At 43.6% G+C, this 23,251-nt stretch overlaps 1 protein-coding gene across 2 annotated transcripts in view; it reads left to right on the forward strand.

Moving 5' to 3' along the window:
• LOC134949247 (cytochrome P450 2F2-like) overlaps nucleotides 1-22,227 on the forward strand; it is a 77,183-nt gene extending 54,956 nt beyond the window's left edge. Inside the window, exons 5-10 of one of the 2 annotated variants that reach the window (XM_063937725.1) lie at nucleotides 4,808-4,968; nucleotides 5,784-5,960; nucleotides 9,005-9,146; nucleotides 9,242-9,426; nucleotides 9,509-9,650; nucleotides 19,124-22,227. In XM_063937725.1, coding sequence (XP_063793795.1) covers nucleotides 4,808-4,968; nucleotides 5,784-5,960; nucleotides 9,005-9,146; nucleotides 9,242-9,426; nucleotides 9,509-9,650; nucleotides 19,124-19,329 — 1,013 coding nt within the window. In that variant the 3' untranslated portion in view covers nucleotides 19,330-22,227. The remainder of the gene's footprint in view (nucleotides 1-4,807; nucleotides 4,969-5,783; nucleotides 5,961-9,004; nucleotides 9,147-9,241; nucleotides 9,427-9,508; nucleotides 9,651-19,123) is intronic. The other variant, XM_063937726.1, reaches the window with a different exon arrangement.
• The last annotated feature ends 1,024 nt before the right edge of the window (nucleotides 22,228-23,251 follow it).

Below are 23,251 nucleotides of genomic sequence, written 5' to 3' on the forward strand. Positions count from 1 at the left end.
AAAGGGAGGGTAAGGTTTTGGCACCACCTGGGGGGAGGTTAGGCACTAATAGGGGAGGTTAGGGTTAGGCTGCAGACAGGGAGGGTTAAGGGGTAGGGGAGGGAGATTATGGTACCTCATGCTCCCCTGTCGGCATTGCTGCAAACGTAATGCCGGCATCAGGATACTGACCTCAGGCATCTCAACCGCTGGCGTTTTATACTGTATCCGTCTCAATTGGTACTGTGACATACACACCATGAGACAATTGTGCAGTGTGGCTTTTTAGTGAATTGAGCAGTAATAAAAAGTTACTCAACTGCGTGAACATTGGCATTACGTCTGACTTAGAATAAGGCCCTAGATGTGATAAAAGTGATAACTGTTTTTTTGCAATAAGAATGTTGCATCTTAATTAAGGTGAAAGAGTCACTTTATGAAACATGTTACATATGTGAAAATTGTTTCACAAGGTGCTTTAAGACCACACTCGTTTCATATCAGTTTAAGAGAAGATTTGTAATAACATTCTGCGCTGTTGTTAACATTTTGATGCTTGGACTGGTAGTGTGGTAGCCCAGATCAGGGCCATAACTAGGGGTGAGCGAGCAGTGCCACAGCCCAGGGTGCAAGGCCAAGGGGGCCAGGTCCAATTTGATGTAGGTCCACCTCCTTCTCTAGGGATCATGTTCTAGAATGTGCATTGTTACTCTATTAGAAGGTCTGTTACCTGGTTGAGTAGGACTACTGATAAACATAGGTATTTGCAGAGCTTTTTTTGTAGAAAAATAGGTTCAGGAGCTCCTGGAGGTTGGCAGCCATGGGCGGAGCTATTTGTAATGTGAAAGGAGCTACAGCGGGTGGGGCACCTTTGTCAGAATAAAGACTTTTCCTATGTAAGAATAAAGAATTTGCGCATGCCACAAAAAGGTGGTGTGGCCTCACTGTAATGGGTGCGGCCTTGCTGCAATGGGCATGGCCTCGCACCAAAAAATTACCCTATACCCCAGTTTTGCAACCTGCACGCCCAGACATTGGCATCCACAGGAAAAATACAAATCCTGATTTATGCTCCTTATATTTTTGGTCATTTTTCAACCTTATAGTAATGCCCCGTACACATTATGCCACACACCATAATGCCCATTCACATTATGCCACACACCATAATGCCCATTACACAATGACACACCATTATGCCCATTACACCATTTGCCAAATAGTTTCTCCCATTACACAATATACCACACACTGTAATGCTATTACATATTACATCATCCACCATAATGCCCATTACACATTATGCCACAGACCGTAATGCCCATTACACAATATGCCCCACACAAAAATGCCCCTTACAAATTATGCCGCACAGAAAGGCCTCTAATTACTTTTAAATTACCCGCTCATTGTCAAGGGTCTCATGCTTTTTGCCAAGGTTATTGCTTATTGTTATTGTTATTGCTATTATTATTATTATTATTATTATTATTATTGCTTATTGCTTATTATTGCTTATTATTATTAAGGTTATTGCTTATTCCATGCTTATTGCTTTGGGTTTCATGCTCTGGGTTCCATGCTCATTGCCAGGTGTTTCCCTGCTCACTGCCAGGAGTCTTATGATCATTTCCAAGGGGTTTCCCTGCTTGCTGCCATGAGTCTCATGCTTGTTGCCAAGGGGTTTCCTTCTTGTTGCCAAGGATTTCATGCTCATTGACTAGGGGTGTCCCTGCTCACTGTCAGGGGTCTCATGCTCATTGACATGGGGTTTCAATGCTTGCTGCCAGAGGTCTAATGCCAAGGGGTTTCCTGCTTATTGCCAAGGTTTCATGCTCATTGCCAAGGGGTTTCCCTGTTCACTTCCAGGGGTCTCATGCTTGTTGCCTAGGGGTTTCCTGCTCATTGCCAAGGGTTTTCCCGCTCGTTGCCAAAGGGTTTCCCTTCTCGCTGCCAGGGATCTAATGCTTGTTGCCAAGGGTTTTTTTTAATGTAGGTGAGCGGGTGCATGCATGATCAGGGGTTGCATAATAATAGCCCCCACAGCCCCCGTAGCAGCTTGGGAGCACTGGGGGCTGTGGGGGAGCCCACTGTGTAAAAAAAGCCCATCCAAAATGGCCACCATGGAGCAGATGACACACGACAGAGGTCCTGCTTGACTAGTAGGTGGCCATTTTGGGTGGACTTTATTTTACACTGCAGCCACCCGGTGCCACCAAGCCACTGCGGGGGCTATTTTTATGCAACCCTCACACACCCCTGCACCAGCCCACACCCACCCAGCTACATTTAAAAAAAAAAAAAAACTTTGTTGGTGTCGTCAGCAACGACTTTCCAGAACTCCGTTCTTGGTGACGTCATTTTTCACAAGACCTTCAGGAATGGCATTCCGGAGTGTTCCGGACCAAAAATAGCCATGGGCGGTCATGACAACCCTATCTCCTGCTCTTGTTGGCTGTGTGCTTTGCCATAATGGACATAATGAGGGGTATTCAATTGTTTGAAAAGTCAGTTGGGTGTCTGTTTCTTCCTATCTAATAGACAGGAAAAACAGACACCCAACTGACTTTTCAAACAATTTAATATCCCCCTATGAGTCACGATGAATCATGCATAATAAACACTCACGCTCAGTTAAGAGACAGCTTGTAGCATTTAACCATTTACATACATGTCAAGACCCCACCTCACTAAGACATGCCTCTTGTTATGAGTTCTAATTCAAACTTTCTAAAAAATTCATATAACAAAACATAATGAAAATATCAAGCAATAACAAAACATAATTAATCTTTACATTTCAGTCCACATACTTTTACAAAATGTACTCAATGTTTGTGATGTAAGTTCTTTAGTGAGTATGTCAGCAATATTTGCTCTCTCATGATATAGGCCCTCATTCCGAGTTGATCGCTCGCTAGCTACTTTTAGCAGCCGCGCAAACGCATAGTCCCCGCCCACGGGGGAGTGTGTTTTCGCTTTGCAAGTGTGCGTACGCCTGTGTAGCCGAGCTCTGCAAAAACAGTTTGTGCAGTTTCTCAGTAGATCTGAACTTACTCAGCCCTTGCGATCACTTCAGCCTGTCTGGTCCTGGAATTGACGTCACAGCTGCGACTCGTGCTACAGCCCCCTTCTAAACTAGCTCACCAACCCGGCATATTGCCGGGTTGGTGACGCTGCTAGTGATGCGGCAGGGGTGGCGCTGGGAGATCACATGATCTTAGTTCTTATCCTCTCCTACCTCTCCTCTGTTAGTTCTTATCCTCTCCTACCTCACAAGCTACAGCTAAAGGGAGGGAATTAAGGGCCTAAATTAGACGCGTGGTCTTCAGGGTGCCGACTGTCGGGATCCCGGCGCACAGTATACCGGCGCCGGAATCCCGACAGCCGGCATACCAACATGTTTTCTCCCTCGTGGGGGTCCACGACCCCCCTGGAGGGAGAATAAATAGTGTGACCGTGCCTGCAGCATGCCCACAGCGTGGCGAGTGCAGCGTGCCTGCAGCATTGTGAGTGCAGTGAGCCTGCAAGGGGCTCATTTGCGCTCACCACGCTGTCGGTATGCCGGCGGTCGGGCTCCCGGCGCTGGTTGCCGGGAGCCCAGCCGCCGGCATACCGACATGTTTTCTCCCTCGTGGAGGTCAACGATCCCCCTGGAGGGAGAATAAATAGCGCGCCACCGTGCCCACAGCTTGGCGAGCGCAGCAAGCCCGCAAGGTGCTCTTTTGCGCTCACCACGCTGTCGGTATGCCAGCGGTCGGGCTCCCGGCACCGGTATGCTGGTTGCCGGGAGCCCGGCCACCGGCATACCATACTACACCCATTTAGACCTGATCGTAGCAGCAAATTTGTTAGTAGATGGGCAAAACCATGTGCACTGTAGAGGGAGCAGACATAACTTGTGCAGAGAAGGTTAGATTTTGGTGGGGTGTGTTCAATCTGAACTCTAAATTGCAGTGTAAAAATAAAGCAGCCAGTATTTACCCTCCACAGACACAATATGACCCACCCACATCTAACTCTCTCTGCACATGTTATATCTGCCCCCCTTCCTGTAGTGCACATGGTTTTGCCCATCTGCTAACAAATTTCTTGCTACGATCAGGTGTGAATTAGGCCCTAAGAACCTTCCTTGTACTGTTCCCTGTACCTGGCATCCCTGATGGTGGCTCCTGTACAGCCTGTGGTGGAAGAAACCTACAATAAGACACTTTCTGATTGCAGGTGCTAACTTTCCTCAATTAAGCCTCTAAGTGGGCACACCCATCCAGCTCTCAGGGGACCTCTCAGACTGCCTTGCAGCCGCCAAAAGCTCTCCTTAAATATGACCTAGAACAGTGGTTTCCAAACTTTTTTGAATCCTGTCGCCCTAGAACATCAGAATTTTTTTCACGGCACCCCTAGGGCAAAAATTTCTTATTGAGAAATTTAGAAATAAATATTACATTAAGTAGAGCGCGTTTATATGTCATCCTTAGGGTTAGTTGTGTGGTGAGGGACAAGATTTGCTTGTTTGGCCACATATTTTATGACTGGCGGCCACCAGCACTGGTTTTGCCTATTATATTGATCATGAATAATTTGAATTGGTCCTGGACCACCAACCCAGGGCACCCCTGCAAGTGTCCCGAGGCACCCCAGGGAGCCACGGCAGACAGTTTGGGAGCCTCTGACCTAGAATGTTTTTATCATGCATTATTACTATTTTTTTTAATGAATATAAATATAAAAAAACAGACTAATAAAATAAACAAAATACATCTGTCCTTGAATTTCGTGTTCTTTTTCCTACTAATTTATTTTTTGCTATCTGATGTTTATGTCTTAGGTTCCCCAATAGATCCCAAGCATCACATACACTGCTCTGTAGCCAATGTCATTTGCTCTGTCCTATTTGGGAAACGGTTTGATTACCAAGATGAAGAATTGCAAAAACTTGTACACTGCAGTCAGTACAATGTCAGAATCATGAGTAATCCCTGGGGGCTGGTATGTATTCCTTTAATGTCAAGAAGGAAATATTAAATATTTAATGTCATACCCTCCAACTGTACCGTTTTAGCAGGTACAGTACCTTTTTTTATGGTCTGTACCGATTTTTGGCTTTCCAAACTTCCATTGAAAGTATAGGAAAAGGGACGTGACCACACCCCCTTTACCCATGGCCACGCCCCTTTCCTAATTTGTACCGATTTTTATTTGGAAAATGTTGGAGGGTATGTAATGTAATAAAAACAGTTTGATTATCCAAAATATTAACTACTGTCCACCTCCAACAAAGTACATCTGTGGTGGAAGTGAAGAGGAGTAACTTGGGTTATTAATGATTGAAAATGTCTGTGGTGAGAGGCAGTGGCGTCAGAAGGGGGGTGCAGAGGGTGCGGCTTGCTCCCGGAGGTTACCCGCCGAGGGGTGACACCAAAATGCCGGCTCCTGCTCAGTGGCAGGAGCCGAGTGCTGCACTGTTACATTCTGTGCAGCACTCGGCTCCTGTCACTGTGTAGGAGCTAGCACTGTAGACACAGCACTCCCCGGGAGGAAGCGCGCACCTCACAAACCCCACCGGTGACTAAGAAACGGGTGTCAGTCTGGACGTGAAGCTCCGCCCCTTCCTACAAAGCCCCGTCCCCTTTCAGAGTTCCAGATTCCAAAAAACGGGTGCTGGCCCGCGAAGATCCGCCTCCTTTTCCTTGTTGCTGCACCGGGTGTCCAGGAGGTAAGTGACGTCTCTGGTGAGAGATCTGGATGATGTTAGTTGTGTGTTTTCTAACACAATATTCTGGGTTTCTATCTTGCTCTCTTAGATGTACAACATGTACCCAGAGTTCATGAAGTGCATACCGGGACCTCATAAACAAATGATGAAGAATTATGCATTTGTAATAGACATTATCAATAAAAGAGTGGAGAACAATATAAAGACTTTGGACAGGAATAACCCCAGGGATTTTATAGACTGTTTCCTGATCAAAATGGAAAAGGTATTATGCTGATATTAGGTGTCAGATGAATGCTCCTCTTGTAAGACCATGAGGGAGGTTTATCAAAATTCGGCGACAGATAAAATGAAGAGATATGAAGGGCTAGATGTAATAGGGTGCAAGTTCTGTGAATGTGCAAGTTTAGCTCTAAACTAACACATTTTAACCACTTAACTGACGATTTATTTTGCCAAAAACCGCTCTGAAAGTGTCAGGTTTTTTTTTTATGAGTGAATTAGGTGAAGAACATGAATTTAACCCTAGCCCAAATGGTTTTAGTTAAAAAAAGAAAAAAAATTTAAACATCGACCGGGAACAGCGCGACCATCGTGGCTTTCATTTTGAAAGCTAGGACAGCCTCCAGGTATACAGGGGAAGGGGGTCTGGCGGCAGCTAGGGAGGGTTAATTTACACTCCCCAGCAGCTGCCATTGTCAGCAGTGATCGGCAGCACGGCAATCAGTGGGGGAGAGTGCAGGGAGGCAGAGGGACCTTCCGGTCCCTCTGACAGCAGCAGCGGAGGGCAGTTTCCCTTCCCCCCCGCTGCTAACACTCTCTATCTGACTGGCCGCATCCTGTACAACCAGGTCAGATTGCGCACTTGCATCAGAGCACATCTGATGCGACCATGCCAGGCAAGTGGTTTTAAGAACTCACACATGTAATAGGCTGCAAGAACATGCAAACTCACATGTAACTCACATTTTCACTACTCACAGGGGGCAAACTCGCACAATTAGTAAAAAAACACCTTGAAAAATAATAGACCTGTATCTGGCTGATAAGTTTGACAGAAGCATACACAGATCAGTGAGAACTATGCAAGCTCCACTATGTAAAAGTTATTAAAGAGTTAAAAATCTGGGAAAACTATGGTGTGGGGTGTCCGGATGGGGGGTCCCGGTCCCAACCCCTTCCTTCTCTCCCCTTCCTTCCCGCTCCTCCTCCCAAAAGCATATTCCCCTCCTCCCAAAAGCATAACCAGCCCTGGGCTATTTAAGCTGTTCCTGGTTAAAAAAATACCTCTTGGAGTGGGTCCTTGTTCTAAAAATATTAGAGCAAAATAAGTAGGGGTCCCCCATATTTTTAGAACTAGCACTGAACTCCACTCGCAGTGAGGTAATGCCACAGCCAGGGGACACACTTGATAGAGTTCCCCGGTCACGGCATACTCCCCCCTAGCTTGTCAGCACAGGTCTGTCACGGCATACTCCCCCCTAGCTTGTCAGCACAGGTCTGAGATTCTTAAGGCTTGGGCTGAAGCCCAGGGCTATCCTCAGCACCCCCGGCAGTGGGTGCTGCAGAGGAGTATATACAACAAGGCAACCACAGCAGCTGCTTATGGCCCTGTCATTTGTTTTTAAGATTTTTGTAACTCTTTAATAACTTTTACATACAGAAACCTACACGGATCTCGCTATCTGTGCAGGCTACTGACAAATTCACACCTTGTAATGAAACTCACATTATACAGTTGCGAACTTACCTGCAATTAAACTTGCATGGACTTGCATTTGTAACAGCCTCAAACTCTCCATCTATCAGGCTATTACATAGAGCGAGTTATGGGACAAACTCACACCATACTCGCAGCGAGTTAATGCAAGTTTGTTCTCGTACTTTAACTCATACCCTATTACATCTAGCCCCAAGTACAAACCAATCAGCTCCTAACTGACATTTTTCAAACACAGCCTGTCAAATGACAGGAGCTGATTGGTTGGTACTTTATTTATCTCCACTTTATCTCTCTCCAAGCTGTGAAAAAATCTCCCCTCATATAACACTTATTATTACATACGATTCTCACATAACCTCTCAAACCTCAATACATCACCATATCAAAATTGACAATACTGTAGGAGTGCATGTATAATAACTGCATATCACCAGTATGATACAAGTTTGGCATTTTAAATGATCAAAACCAACTGAAAATTGTAACCACTTAACTGGCAATTTTTTTTCTCCATAAAGCGCTCAGAAATTGTCGGATTTTCTTTCATGATAAAATTAGGTCAAGAACATGTATTTAATACTTCCGGTGATGGCCGGAGATGTTTGCACACTCAGAGAGCTTCTATTCCGCCTCTACAAATCACAATTACCCTGCACTTCTCCACTACTTTTGCCGCAGTACCATCTCATAACTGGCCCCAGCACTGCCTCCCGGAGCTGCCTGCCAACCGTAGCTCCATGAGCTACCCCACCAGAGTCCCAGCTCAGCCTGAAAATGTGTGCCCGGACAGCCCATGATTTGCACCATGCCTGCGGGACCACAAACACAAGCTTCCCCGTCCGCCCGCTGCCGGCAGACACAGAGGAGTTGGCATTCACGATGATGGACATCTGCCCCAACAGCCACTTCCTCAAGTGCAGACCTTCCCATCAATGTGAGCTGGCAGCTGAGGGGGAGAGCACAGGGACGGGGTCTTGGTCATCACCTTGCCACCCACATGTTGCAGCCCACTTCCCTGCTCGAATGCTTACCTGCTCCATCCCAAAATGGCCATAGATTTCTTAAGGATACGCTTTTCATATATCTTATAAATACTGGGCAACCTGACACCGATTACTCTACCCGCTGTCCTAACCACCCGATCCAGGGCCTTTCATTCTGCAACAGTACAATTTCTGAACCATACGGCAATCCCATAGGTAAGTACACTCTGCACAACACTGGTGGCTGCTAGAAGATTATCTGCCAGCAGCCACCCACTCTGCGTTTCTGACTGGTGACATTGTTTGATAGTGCACAGCCTGGCTGGAAATTATAGTCCATGGTCTGTCCACTAAAGACAGGAATATACAGTACAAAAAGGACCATGGCATTTTCACGTTCATGTTTAATTTTGTTACAGTAATGCCATTAAGGTTGTATAAATTGCATGACTTTTAGGTGTACCATAAATCCATAGTATAAGGATTAAACTATTTGCTCAACACTGCTACTCTATAATGCTATATAGAACTCCTGTTGATGCAACTGTACCTAGTATTCTCTATTTTCTTAAAAAAAAGAAAAAAAATATTTTCTTACTTCAGGAAGAGAAAAAAAATCCCAACTACTATAACAAGAACACTATGTTGATGAACATCATGGTCTTGATCTTTGCCGGGACAGAAACAATGAGCAATACACTAACTTATCTATTTTTACTGCTGTTGAAGCACCCCAATGTGGCAGGTAAGTACAAGGTACAGGACATGAAGTGCCTATTTTGTTGTGATATTATTTTTCAAACAATGATAAGATTGTTTTCTTATATTCTGTCTTCACAGAGAAAGTCTGCCAAGAGATAGATGATGTAATTGGTTGTCGTCCTCCTAATTACGAGGACAGGTATAAAATGCCTTATACTGAAGCTTTTATTCATGAGGCTCAGAGATATGCTGATGTAGTTCCACTGAGTCTTCCTTATGAGCTAACCAAGGCCACCCAGCTACGTAATTATACATTCCGTAAGGTAAAAATGAGTTTGGATAATAGAATCAAGAAAATTAAACAATGCCAACTAGTGATTATTATTTTTTTCTTCACATTATCAGGGAACAGTTTTCATTGCACTGCTGTCAAGTGTACACAATGACAAGACCCGGTTCAACAACCCAGAGCATTTTAACCCAAATAACTTTCTTGATGAAAATGGGAAGTTTAAGAACAACAATGCACTGATGCCATTTTCAGCAGGTGGGGGTCATTCTGTCTCTGCAGAACTGCCTAATGTACTGGGATGGTTTATGATATGATTGATGTTGTATAGCTATACATTCCACATGTGTAACCTCAGAATTCATCAGTGGTCAATGTTGAAATAAATAGTTGGGACTGAAACTCAAAGGAGAGTGAATTGCAGTACTATAGGTAAATACGAACTGGAGATTAGAATACCAGGGGTGTAGTAATTCCTATGTTTATACTCTTATGGGCATATTTATCAGAGATATGTGCAAATCCAAGTGTTTTGATTCTAAGTCAATATACTTTGATAAAAATCGATAAAAACTGCTAAAATCATGTCATCCAAAACCCAAAATTTGGGTTTACATTTTTGAATTCCTAAGAGCGTAAAGATCCAACTGAGACTTGGTTGAGATCGGATCTCATCGGGAACAGAGGGCTCTGCCCAGGACCGGAGTTAGGCTGCCACCACCATCAATGTGGCATTATTTGTGCCCCCCGCCCCCGATGATTGATGTATGCCACCGCTGTGGTGTTGTCCGACTGAAATCTGATCTGGCCAGGACAGACTGGGCTCCCATGAGATGTAGAAAGATGGCTTGTAGATGGAACACATTGATTGGAAGAGCTGTGTTCAATGGTGACCAAAGGCTTTGGAGTCGAAGATCCACAAGTTAGGAGACTCATGTCCATGGCCACAATGACCCAATTTAGAGAGACTAAGGATCATCCCTGGAGGAGATGATCAGAAACCAGTCACCAATGGAAAGATGGATGAGTGCTGTTGGACAGAATGAGAAACTGAGATTAGAGGGATGCTGAACATCCCATCCAATTTAGGAGAATCACCCACTGAATGTCTTGTGTGTGGAATCTGACTTATGGAATGGCTTCAAAGACTTCACACTTCTTACATAACAAGATTGATGGACAAGGCACCAACAGCCTCGTCATGACCAAGGGCTGCAGGATCTGTACTTTGGACTCCTGCAAGAAAACTTGCTGGAGAGAGGTTTTGAAAACCATTCCAAGAAACGGAAGGCACTGACAAGGAATCAGTTTAGACTTCGCGAAGTTCAGGATTCAGACGTGATCCTGAAGTACGAGATCTAGGTGCTTTTGTAACTGTGAAAACCAAATAGGCCTCCACGAGGAGATTATCTAATCAAAGTATGATTGTGATACCTTCCCTGCGCAGCAGGCTTGTCATAACTGACATGATCTTGATGGAATCATATAAAGCCATGGCTGTACCGAATGGTATGGGCTGAAATCGATATTGATCGGATTTGTCTGCAAAACAAAGGAGAGATGATGATGACCTGCCAAACTGGAACGTGAAGATAAACCTCCCTAACATTACAGGAGGCCAAAAATACATTGGATTCCATGCTATGGTTTACTGATCAGAAAGGTTCCATTTGAAAATGATACAGTCACAACATGGTGCTCAAAATGTGAAGATTGAAGAACAGCCAGAATGAGATGTTCAGCTTCCAAACAAGAATTGATAGCCTGGTCCAATGCTACCCTTTTCTGTGTATTCTGGGAAATAGTAGTTGTGAAAAAAAACACTGTGGGGGAAGACCCCTGTAAATGATGACCAGCACACAGGTGTCTGAAGACAGCTCCACCCAACAGTCACAGAACTGGAGCAGCCACCCTCTAAGGTGACTGGACTGGATGGAGAGACACCTCTGAGGCAATAGATTTCTCTGATTCCTTGGCCCCCAAGCACTGGTTGGCACCTGAAATCTGCGCCTAGTAGCCAAACCCCTGCCAGGGCAGAAGCAGCAGTTGACAGACTGACCTCTATTGGATGTTACACCTGAAAAGGAAGAGAGAAAAGCATGGAAATGTAGACCCAACTGTTTAGGGTCAGTCACTAGAGGAAAAGTTATTTTCCCACTGGTAGCCTGGGTGATAATGGTATCCAGTTTTGGATACCAGAAGAAAACACCCCTACCAAATGGAAGAGAGTCTAAGAAATATTTTAATTTTGAATCTGCATTCCACATATTCAGCCATACTGTGAAACATTCGGGTAAGTTGAGTAGAGAACTCCTGGACAAATCACTGTGAAACTCTGTAATGAGTCCAAGTCTTCATATCTCGAGCGACCCATGCCAAGGCCAGTAAAGGTCAGAGAATGACCCCGGAGCCCATGAAAATGTACTTGAGACAACTTTCCAATTTATTTATCTGACAGATCCTTAAAGGACACAAAGCCCTGTAAAGGAAGCCATGTGTTTAGCTAAATGTGCCTCCACTGCATCAACCATAGGAGGATATTTCCACTAAGAGAGATGATCGACTGAACATGAGACAGGGAAGTGAATTTTTGAGGAAAAGAGAATTAAGTATCTGGCGCCTTCCAAATCTCCTCGATTAGAGTGGACAGAACAGAAGAATGGAAAGTAATGACCTTCTTGCGCTGACGTTTGAATGGACCCACAGCCTCCTCTTGGGAATTCACTTCCAAAGAGTAGCTCACAGCAACAATAAGGTCTTCAACTGCATAACTCATGGAAGACTCCAAGTCTTCACCCTCTGGGATTAGTTCATTCTTTGCTAGTCTGGGAATCTGAAACATGTAACGAATCCTAGGAGAAAAATACTTATGAGCATCATATAGTTTAGGATACTCAAAAAAGCATTCCAAACTCCAACACCATATGCTCAATAGCCCATAGCCAGTGACTTGGATGTATCGCAGAAACAGGTGCATAAGCTACCTTAGCCTGATTGTCTAGCTGAAGGGCCACTAGCTTACTGTAGTCAGACCGGCTCTCCCAGACCCTGTACCTATGCCGGCTCCCCAAGGGCAGACACAGTAGGCTTGGATGCCTGCGTGACACTGGATCCTGCTCGACAGCCTGTGAACAATGCCCCAGAGTCTAAGATAACATGGGGCACAAGTTAAAAACCAAGCCATAGTACCTTGTGAGGGTTTTGGCAAAATCTGACATAATCTCCACGTGTCTCACTAGATATAATGGACGGTGAGATAACTGCACAATAGTGCCGGTCACTGATGAACATTAAAATTTGTTAGAAATAATAGACAATAAATAATATTAATACTTAGCCTTCCTGAGAGGCCATCGGCAGCAGAGGAGTGGAGCTGAGAAGAGGACTTGCCCCAGCAGATGACCCCAGACTGCAGGGTATTCTGTAGCTGATATAATTTCAAAAGCTTAGTTTCCTGCAGATTCCAGGACTTTATATTTATGGCAACAAAGTACTAGAGGAGGCATAGCCAGATTAAGTGTGTAGGGGGGGGGATGCAGGGCATACTGTACCCCGGGCCCCCCTTTGTCGGGGGGCCCCCCGGCCAGAGCACACTGACATCATTAGCTTTCCCTCTTAAGCAGCAACAGAACTAGCAGCCAGAATGTGAGCAGGACAGTATGTAGTAAAGGCATAGACACAGGAATATCATGTTTCATGAGCTACCAATAGAGCTTTCAGACCAGAGGAGAAATATGAGGATGGAGAGAGCTGTAAGTGACACTTGGATCCCAGCTTATCCTCTTCCCTGCTTGGGTATCTGAGTCTTGTGTAAACTGTTATGCAACTAAACCATTTAGGTCTAGAGATAGAGACACACACAGAGAGTCCTCCTGAGTCCAGTCCCAGCGTGTAAGTAGTACAGAGGCTGTTGCTATTCTTGCATGTGACAAAATCAATTATTTTATTTTTCTATTTGTATTTTAAGGATAAGTTGTCTGAAAATGTTATATCATAGTTGTCTTTCAATTAGGTGGCGCTATAAACAGTACCCAGACATTATTAAGGTATTAGTTTAAAACTAATATACACCATTGGTTTAAATTTCATATACACAATCCATACCTCCCACCATGACTCATTCCAGGAGGGACAACATGCGCTCTACCTGGACTTCCTTCTTAATTTATGATTGCAGTCATATACCTTTCTTGTCAATTAAATAGTTCAACACAGGTGACACCAATCATATATTAAGTGAGAAGTCCAGGTAGAGAGCATTTTGTCCCTCCTGGAATGGGACATGTTGGGAGGTATGCACAATCTAATATACACCCCCCACCTTTCACCAGGGTCCCCCTGTCTTAAGTGCCCCAGGCACCCCCAAGGCTTAATCCGGCCCTGAGAGGAGGCCAGCAGCTACAGGCTCCATCCCCCCACTCAGTGGCTGCACACTCCTTGCTTCAAGTTCTACTCCCCGCTATGTGGGAAAAGCACTTAGAATGCCCCTGCTAGAGCAACCTGTGAAGTGGGGACTTCTTATAAGGGAGCCGCTCTCATTAAGCCCAGAAAGATGTCACTGCCATCCGGGACAGAGATGCCACCCAATACCCTCTAAAAGGGAGAGAGTGTGCTCTGTCCCCAGGACCAAGCACACAGACCCTACATAGAAATAAAATATAGAACTTACAAATAAAAATACAATAAAATAATAATAATAATAATAATAGTAACTACCCAAGAGCTGTATAGCAGACCACCAAAACATAACCTATCTCCTGGGGCACCTAAAGAACACTGGAATTGTGGAGTTGCAGGGGGGGGGGGGGGGGCTTACTTTTTAAAGCTACAGTAGTGCCAACTTCATCCCAAACTGCAATCCCCAGATTTCCTGACATTGAAAATATGAAAGTAATGAGAAAAACTATTAAAAATTACAATAAGCTAAAATAAAAGGCTAAATAAACTATTATGGCTCAGAGGTTATTTAGAGGTTGTCTAGGTCCCATTGTGCAGCCATAAACAAATTTAAAATAACATAGTCATCAGCAATAAACATAAAACTGAAAGGCTATTCACTTTTTGTGCTACTCCGCAACAGTGTTTGTGGAGTTACTGCACTGCCCAATCTCTACATCATCAATCATATGAAGGTGTTTACATTCTAAAAGCAGATAGTCAATCCTGGAATAAATTGTGAGGGTGGGAGAAAAATGTAAAATCCCAATCTACAGGATGCTGTAGTTTCCAAGTGTCTACTAACTGGTGCTCATGGACAGGACTGGATTAAGGGACATATGGGCCTGGATTTAAAAACGTTAAAGGGCCTATTGTGAAAAGTGAAGGAGCTGTGATCAGAGCTTTGTGGGTGTGTACACATCATGCATTATGAGCAACAATGTCAAAAATATGTAAAAGTATAAAAACGGCATCATGTTGTGTGGGAAACAAAAATATAAGTTACACTTACTGATTATTATAATGCTGTCATGATGATGGACCTATTTTTATGTGGAGGCCTGGAGCTGGAGCTCCATCTGCTTCATTGTTAATATGGCCTTGCTCATGGAGCAAGTGACATACTACACAATGCAAATTGTCAGGGCGATTGGAAGATGTAGAGGACGAGTCTAGGGTACGGTGAAGGACCCAATTAAGATCACCCCATTTCACCTAGATGGAATTCATATGGGAGACTGGCAGACAGGATGTCAGCTGTCACTATACCGACAGCGAGTCCTCTTGCAGGCTCGCTGTGCTTGCTATGCTTCGGGCTCGGTGGCGAGCTTTTACTCACTACAGGTTATATTCCCACTTGGGTGGTGGTGTCGTCCAGATTCTGCCATCTGTCAGAATTCTGGCGTCGGTATCCTGAATGCCGGAATCCCAACACGCGGTATCACATCCCCATCAAGATACCTGATTTCAGATCATGTTCAAACAAACGATTCAGAAATGTGGTTTGGTTCGAATTTGGGATGTAAGTGTTAACAAATGTGAACATTTGATAATTAATTATGCCCATGACAACCAGACAATCAGCATTAACGTAACATTTATTATTTGCATAATATAAAAGTATACAGAGTCTTGGGCAACTTCTCCACTGGCTCACTTCTCCACTTTTATCACTGCTTAGTACGGTCGCGGTATAAATGGTCAACCATGTTAAGGTCGACAGTCATTAGGTCGGCCACTATTGGTCGACATTGAAATGGTCGACATGGACTAATGGTCGACACAAGAAAATTGTCAACACGTGACAGGTCGACACATGAAAACGTCGACATGGATTTTTGAACTGTTTTTGGTGTCATTTTTTCCTTAACATGACCAGGAACCCCAATTAGTGTCCCCTTGCATGGCTTGCTTCGCTCGCCATGATGCGGGCAAGGTGCCTCACTCCGCTACTGCTGCGCTTGGCACAGGTTACTATTCCCAATTGTAGTCCATGTGGATGGTAAAGTATGAAAAATTTAAAAATCTAATTTTTTTAAGAAAGCCATGTCGACCTTTTCATAGGTCGACCTGTCATGTGTCGACAATTTTCATGTGTCGACCATGTGTCCATGTCGACCATGTCAATGTCGACCGATAATGGTCGACCTAATGACTGTCTACCATAACATGTCCCCCATAATCAGCAATCCTCTACTTTCAATAATTACATGCGTTTCGATGTTAGACAAGGGAAGACAAAGATGAAAAAGGATCGCCCCACACAATGTCTTACCCAAACTATTGTAGATAAAATAGGCGTGTGGATAATTGTGGTTACAGAGAAACAGGAACTTACCCCCCTATAAGTGACTTTTACTGGATGAAAGCCACATCTGCTCTGTTTACCCGGAGTTGCCTGAGAAGTGTGGACCTCTTTTCTAGAATATTTAAACCCTTAGATTTTATCGAAATTATTTTAATTTTAAGAGCCATCAGGGAAGACTGAGAGGCAAGCTCATTATATGACCCAGGATGGAGAGATGGGGTACAGAGGCTGAACTAGGACCCGCTTGGTTAAAAGGAGGGGGAAGGCAAGAAGACAGAAAAGAGAAAAAGAAAAAAGAGACAGCATACAATCTAAAAAAAAATAAAAATGAAAACAAATGGAAGGACCAACAAAATAAATACTGCTCCTAATAAACATGAAAAAAAAAAAGAAAAAAGAAAATCCACGATTAAGAAAAACATCAGTAGTACTGGAGGACAGTGCTAGCAACAGTCGCAAGTAATGATCCGTGAACATTACTTGTCATATCAAATATAAACAGACAACAATAATTATGAGATGAAGATCATCTAGCAACACTAAATACAGTAAACAGAAACAGTCTACAAAACATTATAGAGGCAAATTATCATATAATAATTAATGCAATTACTCTAACATAGGTAAACTAGAATGTTTCAAAAGATTCCTAGGTAAATAACATACGTAAGCCCTTACAAAAGATGGACATCTAAAGATCAACCTAAGGTTGAGCAACATCTAACAGGCGATTATGTTGGAGGGTAAAATGAGAAGGAGAAATCCACTGGATCACAGTCAGGTGTCATGAGGCAGAGCTACTGTATGCCATTGTTTAAGTTGAAGCCTTGAGCTTCTCACCGGTTGGAAGGTCCCATCCCGTGAAGAATCCTGCTGAAGTTAAGGGACAATGTACTGTAGGTCTCGCCCCACTCTGGTAACACAGATGTGGGTAGGCTCAGGACAGAGTAGAAGGTGTCAAAGTCAGATAGGTCCCAGAACACAGTAGACCTACCATTATGTGTTGACTGAAGACCAAATGGGAAGAGCAATTTATATTTCCTATAATTGGTTAAGGGGCTTGGTAGACAATGCTGTAGGAGAATGTGCCAGGAGCAATCTTTAAAAATCTGGACACAAGTGCCATCAAAGTCCATTCCCTCCACATTGCACAATTTCCTCATCCTTTTGGGTATAGTAATCTATAGATAACGTCTCTAAGTTTATCGGAAGAGTCGCAATGTGGTTTCAGAGCTCTGAATACCCTATCAAGGTGATAAGTTCACTAGGGTCACTGCCCAATATTTAATTAAAAATCTTGGTCAGCATATCTATCAAGCCCTGTGTGGGTATATCTTTGGGAATACCCCAAACCCAAAGGGTTGTTTTGGGCTCCTCTTTTATCCGGATTATCCATTTACGTATTGTTGTAAAAGGAGCATACCTTTAATCTGAGCATGGGCAGTATCCCATTGGCTTTGTTAGTCCTTAGGTATAGACTCCCTGTTCTCTTCCAGAGACACCTATCTGGTTGTCAGTTAAGAGATGTCAGTCTGAAGAAACGCTACTTTGTTAGGAACTGCCTCTTGCAGTTTAACCTCAAGATGTTTAAAGTCCCATTTTGACGGAAGCTCTTGTTTGGTTGGCACATATATTAGGAGCTTCATTATGGCTGAGAGATCAGGGGACTCCAGTGGAACTGCACATGTGGAAACATCTGTCTGGGATGAGCTTGGCGATAAGGGTGTACCTGGCAAAAGAGGTTGAGGTGAACAAATGTATGCAACCGGTTTGTGTACGCAGGCACCTGGGAGTAAGATGCTCCTGCTGCCCCACATGTGGTGGGGAACTCTTCCGCAGTCTATGGGCATGGGTAGTGGGCAGGTATGCTACCGCTACCTGTGGTTAAGTGTGGTTTAATCTACGCCATTCACAGCTGCGTGCGTATGCACACACACACACACACACACACACACACACACACACACACACACCAATTTTAGCAGAAAAAAGGACTGCAATGGTGTGGCATTGCTGCGATCCACGCCATGCAGCCCTTTTCTGCAAAGATGTTTGAGGACACATATGTAGCTCTTGCGGTCTCTATTCTCAGTGCTTGCTTCATGTCATAAGTCTAGTGCTGTCTTACCCATAGCAGGGCTTTGTTCTTGGGGCCTGCCATACTCTGGCAAACCCTTTGCCTCTTCCACTTCCTCGACTTCCTGGACTTTTTTGTCTTCCTGGCTCCGCCAATAATTTTGCTGACATATCCATCTAGGAGCAGGTATGTGTCCATTTAGATTCTCTAACGCTGCAGTTACATGACTGTTGTCATCACTGGTGCCAACCTCAAATCAGGAACTGCCTATTTACTGTATGTCCTGCTCTATATTAGCTACCATTACTTGATCCAGCATAATGATTATTGAGTCTGATCGTGCCTATCAATCCAATTCTTACCACATCAAGTTCTAGTCATGTTAGCAGTGAATCTCATTCTGCATTGAGCATTTCATGGTGAAATGCTAATATGACTAGAACTTGGCACGATAAGAAATGGAGTGGTAGTCATTAACAGATAGGCATGATCAGACACAATAATCAGTCAGAGTTAAGGTGCAGAGTCTAATGAAAGCTCAACCCCCCCCTTCCCCTTCCCCAAGTGTAGGGGGAAGGGGGTTGAGCTTTCTTTAGACTCTACACCTTAACGCTGAATGAGTTAACCATATACTGACAGCCAGAATCCTTTTAATCAGTATAATTTATGACATATCAGCATACAGTACCTATAGGGCGCTGCTGGGCAAGGTGAAATCTACAATGATGTTCTTGAACTTGCACTTCATTCAGAAGATAGTTATACCTACACAAACTCTGTAGAGATCGGGCTGGGGGTTTATACATACCAGGAATGTTCCATTAATTTATTAGACCTAGCAGTAATGCTGTTTATTTTTGCCTTTCTATGTATATCATCTTTTGTCCCCACTTTCTCATATTTTTGCAGGCAAAAGAATTTGCCCTGGAATGAGTCTGGCAGTTATGGAAATTTTCTTATATGTCATTACAATGCTACAAAACTTTACCATCAAGTCACCGGTCCCCCCTGAAGAGATCTCAGTGGCACCAGTGGGAGTGGGGCTTGCACACATTCCTCCCAACTATGAAATTTGCCTTTTACCTCGTTCATGTTCTCCAAAGTCAAAGGATTAAGGAATAAATAAATATGAAATTGTGCTTTATACTGAAACTTCCATGACTACAGCGAGATAGTAAAGTAATACATTTTTAAGTACCCAAATATTGGGGAATACGTATGAAATCCCGGCTGTAGGGATACTGGTGGTCACATGACCGACCACGGCATCACGACACTGAAGATCCCAACATTGGAGGGGTAAGTATTTCTAACCCCCTGTTCCCTAACCCTACCCTCTGTGGGTGTCGGCTACGGCAAACCAGGTACCCGGGCCGATGGGCAGGTGGGCCGATCCGGTCCCTCAGAGAGCTTGGAAGGCCTCATGCAGCGCAGCCTCTGGCTCTCTGATTCAGCCGCCCCCACCAGTCTCCATGGAAATGGGGGCGTGCTGTGTGTCCACGCACCTGGACTCATGGCGTGCCCCGCCCCCAGCAAGTGTTGCCATGGTAATGGGGGCATGCCACGAGTCCACGCCCCCATGATTCGGGGCACGCCCCCGTACATCATGGCAGCACACCCCTGTGTTGTGCACATGCGCCCCCGTGACGAGCGCGCATTCTCCGAGTGCCCGGGCCGATTTATAGCCCCAGTCCGTCGCTGCCAGGGATGCACGGTGAGGTAAATGGCTCAGGAGGCACTGGCTAGTACCAGTGCCAGATTTACACACAATATATGAGCCCAAGGGCTCATGTGGGCATTATACACAGATGCATCAGTATATACTGTTGGAAATTTGATGAGTTTTGATCAGAGCTGTGCAGAAAAGGAAGGCAGGTGAGGCACTGCCTCCTGTCAAACTTTTTACTCCAGAATTTTGACTATAAAAATGATTAGAATAGTACAAAGATGATATTTCTAATATATTCCTTGTATTTTTCATATACTTTATATAGTCAAAACTCTGGCGTATACAATAGTATGACAGGAAAGGCTCTGCCTCACCCCACCGCACGTCACTGCGGCTTACCCTTTGGGGGGTGGTGGCTAGGGCTAACCCCCCATAGTACCTAACCCCCCCATAGTGCCTAACCCTAACCTACGGGGCACTAACACTAAGCCTGAACCCCTGATGCTCACCTTCGGCAACTCAGCTTTCGTTGATCCAGCGCCGGTCTCCTGAGTGGTGTCGGGATTCCGGTGTAGGCCACATGACTGCTGGTATCCCAACAGCCGCACCACGATATGGGCTACACTGGATTTTGTATTCTGTGGATTTCAAAATATAGTACCAGTGAAGAACTTAATGGATAGAGAGAATATCATCATCTAGGCCTGGCCTGATGAAAAATGTAAATATTACAATGATTGCACAATCTATTTTCTTTGTTTTAAAAATCCAAAGTAATGTGTGAATTTTTTTTGTAAAGGGATAACCTGTAGGAGTATTGCCAAAAAGATTAGCAAGATTTTGGTTGGAAGTGAAGAGAGATAAAGTTCTAGCCATTCAGCTTATCGCGGTCATTTTACAGGAAGTCTTTAAAAAATGTCAGGATCTGATTGCTTGTTACTTTATCTCTCTCTCTATTTTATTTCTCTTCAAGGTTTGCTAAATCTAGCCCATGTCTGTAAACTGGTTTTATGTGCATACAGTTTGTAAGCTGATTCTAAATTATTCATGGTTACTAATTATTAAGAATTGTCTTTATCTATCTATCTATCTATCTATCTATCTATCTATCTATCTATCTATCTATCTATCTATCTATATATCTATCTATCTATCTATCTATCTATCTATCTGCATTGTATGTATATATATATATATATATATATATATATATATTCCTTATTAAAGGAAGTGATGCAACTATGTGGGTAGCTTAAATAGCTGCTGTGATAATCACTACATCATTCCACTACTTCCACACATATGGTTGCTGCTGAACCCACTAGGGTGAGTTTATGGATTATGCCTGCTACATTTATTTTTGGGGGCTTCAGTTTAGTACCATAGAAGTTCTCATAAAGAACCATTCATTGTCAAATTTTGTTTATTTTAATCAGAATAATGTTTTTCATATTTAAGATCCATTTGTGAACTTTATTGAGGAAGTTTCAGTGCACATACCCTTGTGATTGTTAAATCAGCCATACTATCTTGGTATGTACATTTATGCATGTTTTTGTTGTGAACTTTAATGACTGACACACCTCACGTCATATAACAAGTCAATTTTGATACTTTTAGACTCATATATCTTTGTGCCAGAACCTGAACTAGAACAGTTTTGGTTACAAGATTCAAGTAATTTATTCAGGTATGTGTGCAGTAAACACTGTCAGTCTCCTTATTTAAATCATCCTAGTATTGGTCTATGATCATACCAGATTTTCCTTTTTGCCAGGTGGTTTTTATAAAACACTGGCATATGATTGTCAGCATTTTCAAGAAGAGCTACAATTAAAGCTCTTATTAGGAGCCACATAAGAGATGAATGTATTCATTTCTATGGTATGTTCCTCTATTCATAAAAAGTTATCCAACATTAGTTTCTCATTTATAAACACATTTAACAATGTGTTTCTATTCATTCATATTTTTTAGGTTGTGATCTTTTGTATACAAACCTACTAGTATCAAATAGATCTGATTTTTATATTGGTAGGTATTTACCTTAATTAAAATTCCTCATACATTTTCCCAAACAAGTTACCCCTGATGAAGTAATTTAGACAAAACGCGTTGGGTCTGTCAGTCAAAAGCTATCAACCCAGTTTGTGAAGATATTCCCTTTGAGCTCACACCTTGAAAAAGGTGAGGGAGTATCTGGAAGTAACATCATATATTGAACATACTGGACATAACTTACTGGCACATGTATTTTATACAATTTTATATGCAAATATTCTGTAATGAAGTATTTGTAACATCTATTTGTTCAAATTTGTGATATTAAACTTATATTTTACTACTTGGCCTTGGGCTTCTTGTTTGGGTGATTATCTGGTGAGGGGTTGTCTGTTTCAGGTCCCCAGATACAGTATAAATATTTTCCAGTATACAATTCATACCCAAGTGGGTCTCCTTGGAAGGATCATCGTAAATTACGTTCCACATAGCGCACTTGGGAATTGTGTATTATTTTATATATATATATATATATATATATACAGTGTTGTAGTGCCCGGCACTCCCAAAATATTGACGTTAATCCGGGTGCCCTCTGCAGAAATAATCCATGGAACAGTAAAGAAAGAGCAGCGGCACTCCGTTGAAATGAATCAGCAAACGTGTATTATGGGCAAAATAACATCACAATGGTCACATAAAGAACCAACGTTTCGGGGTCCTGAGACCCCTTTGTCAAGGCGTGAACAGTGTGTACACAAAAACCCTCTTACCTTTATAGCCCCCAGGTGAATCCCACACCGAGACGTGAACAGGGCCGGGCGCCGTCAGCCTCGAGGACCGCCGGGCGTCTTCCGCCTCGAGAACCGCCGGGGAACTTCCGGCGTCCCCAGGAAGTGACGCGATGTCGGGTTTGTGACGCGGTCACCATAGCAACCCGTGTCGCGTTCTCGAACACTCGCACCGGCCCTGGAAAAACAAAGTGACAGAAAAAGAAAGGTTGAGACAGTGGAAACTAGTGAGGGGAACTCTATATACTGGTTGAAACACAGCGGGGACCGGACGGAATGTGACTGGCTGGGGCGCTGACCTTGATGGGCTGGACTGTATGAAAGAACACTGGAACAATAAATGTATGGTGGCTAGATGAAATGCCATCAGTACTGTGGGAAATGTATGGAGGGCATGACCGAAGGGGGCTGAGGAATGAAAAATGAAAAAATGAAGAAATAGGAAAGTGGAGAAGGGAGATGTTTGTGAATAAAAGCAGGAAGAGTGTTGAGAATAAGAATAAGGGAGTGATGTGTATGAAGGGAAGTGGTGGAGGGCAAGCTATGTGGAGTGTGGGTGATGAAGCTGTAATGTGA

Source organism: Pseudophryne corroboree, chromosome 8 (genome assembly GCF_028390025.1).
Source record: "Pseudophryne corroboree isolate aPseCor3 chromosome 8, aPseCor3.hap2, whole genome shotgun sequence".
NCBI classification, from domain to species: domain Eukaryota; kingdom Metazoa; phylum Chordata; class Amphibia; order Anura; family Myobatrachidae; genus Pseudophryne; species Pseudophryne corroboree.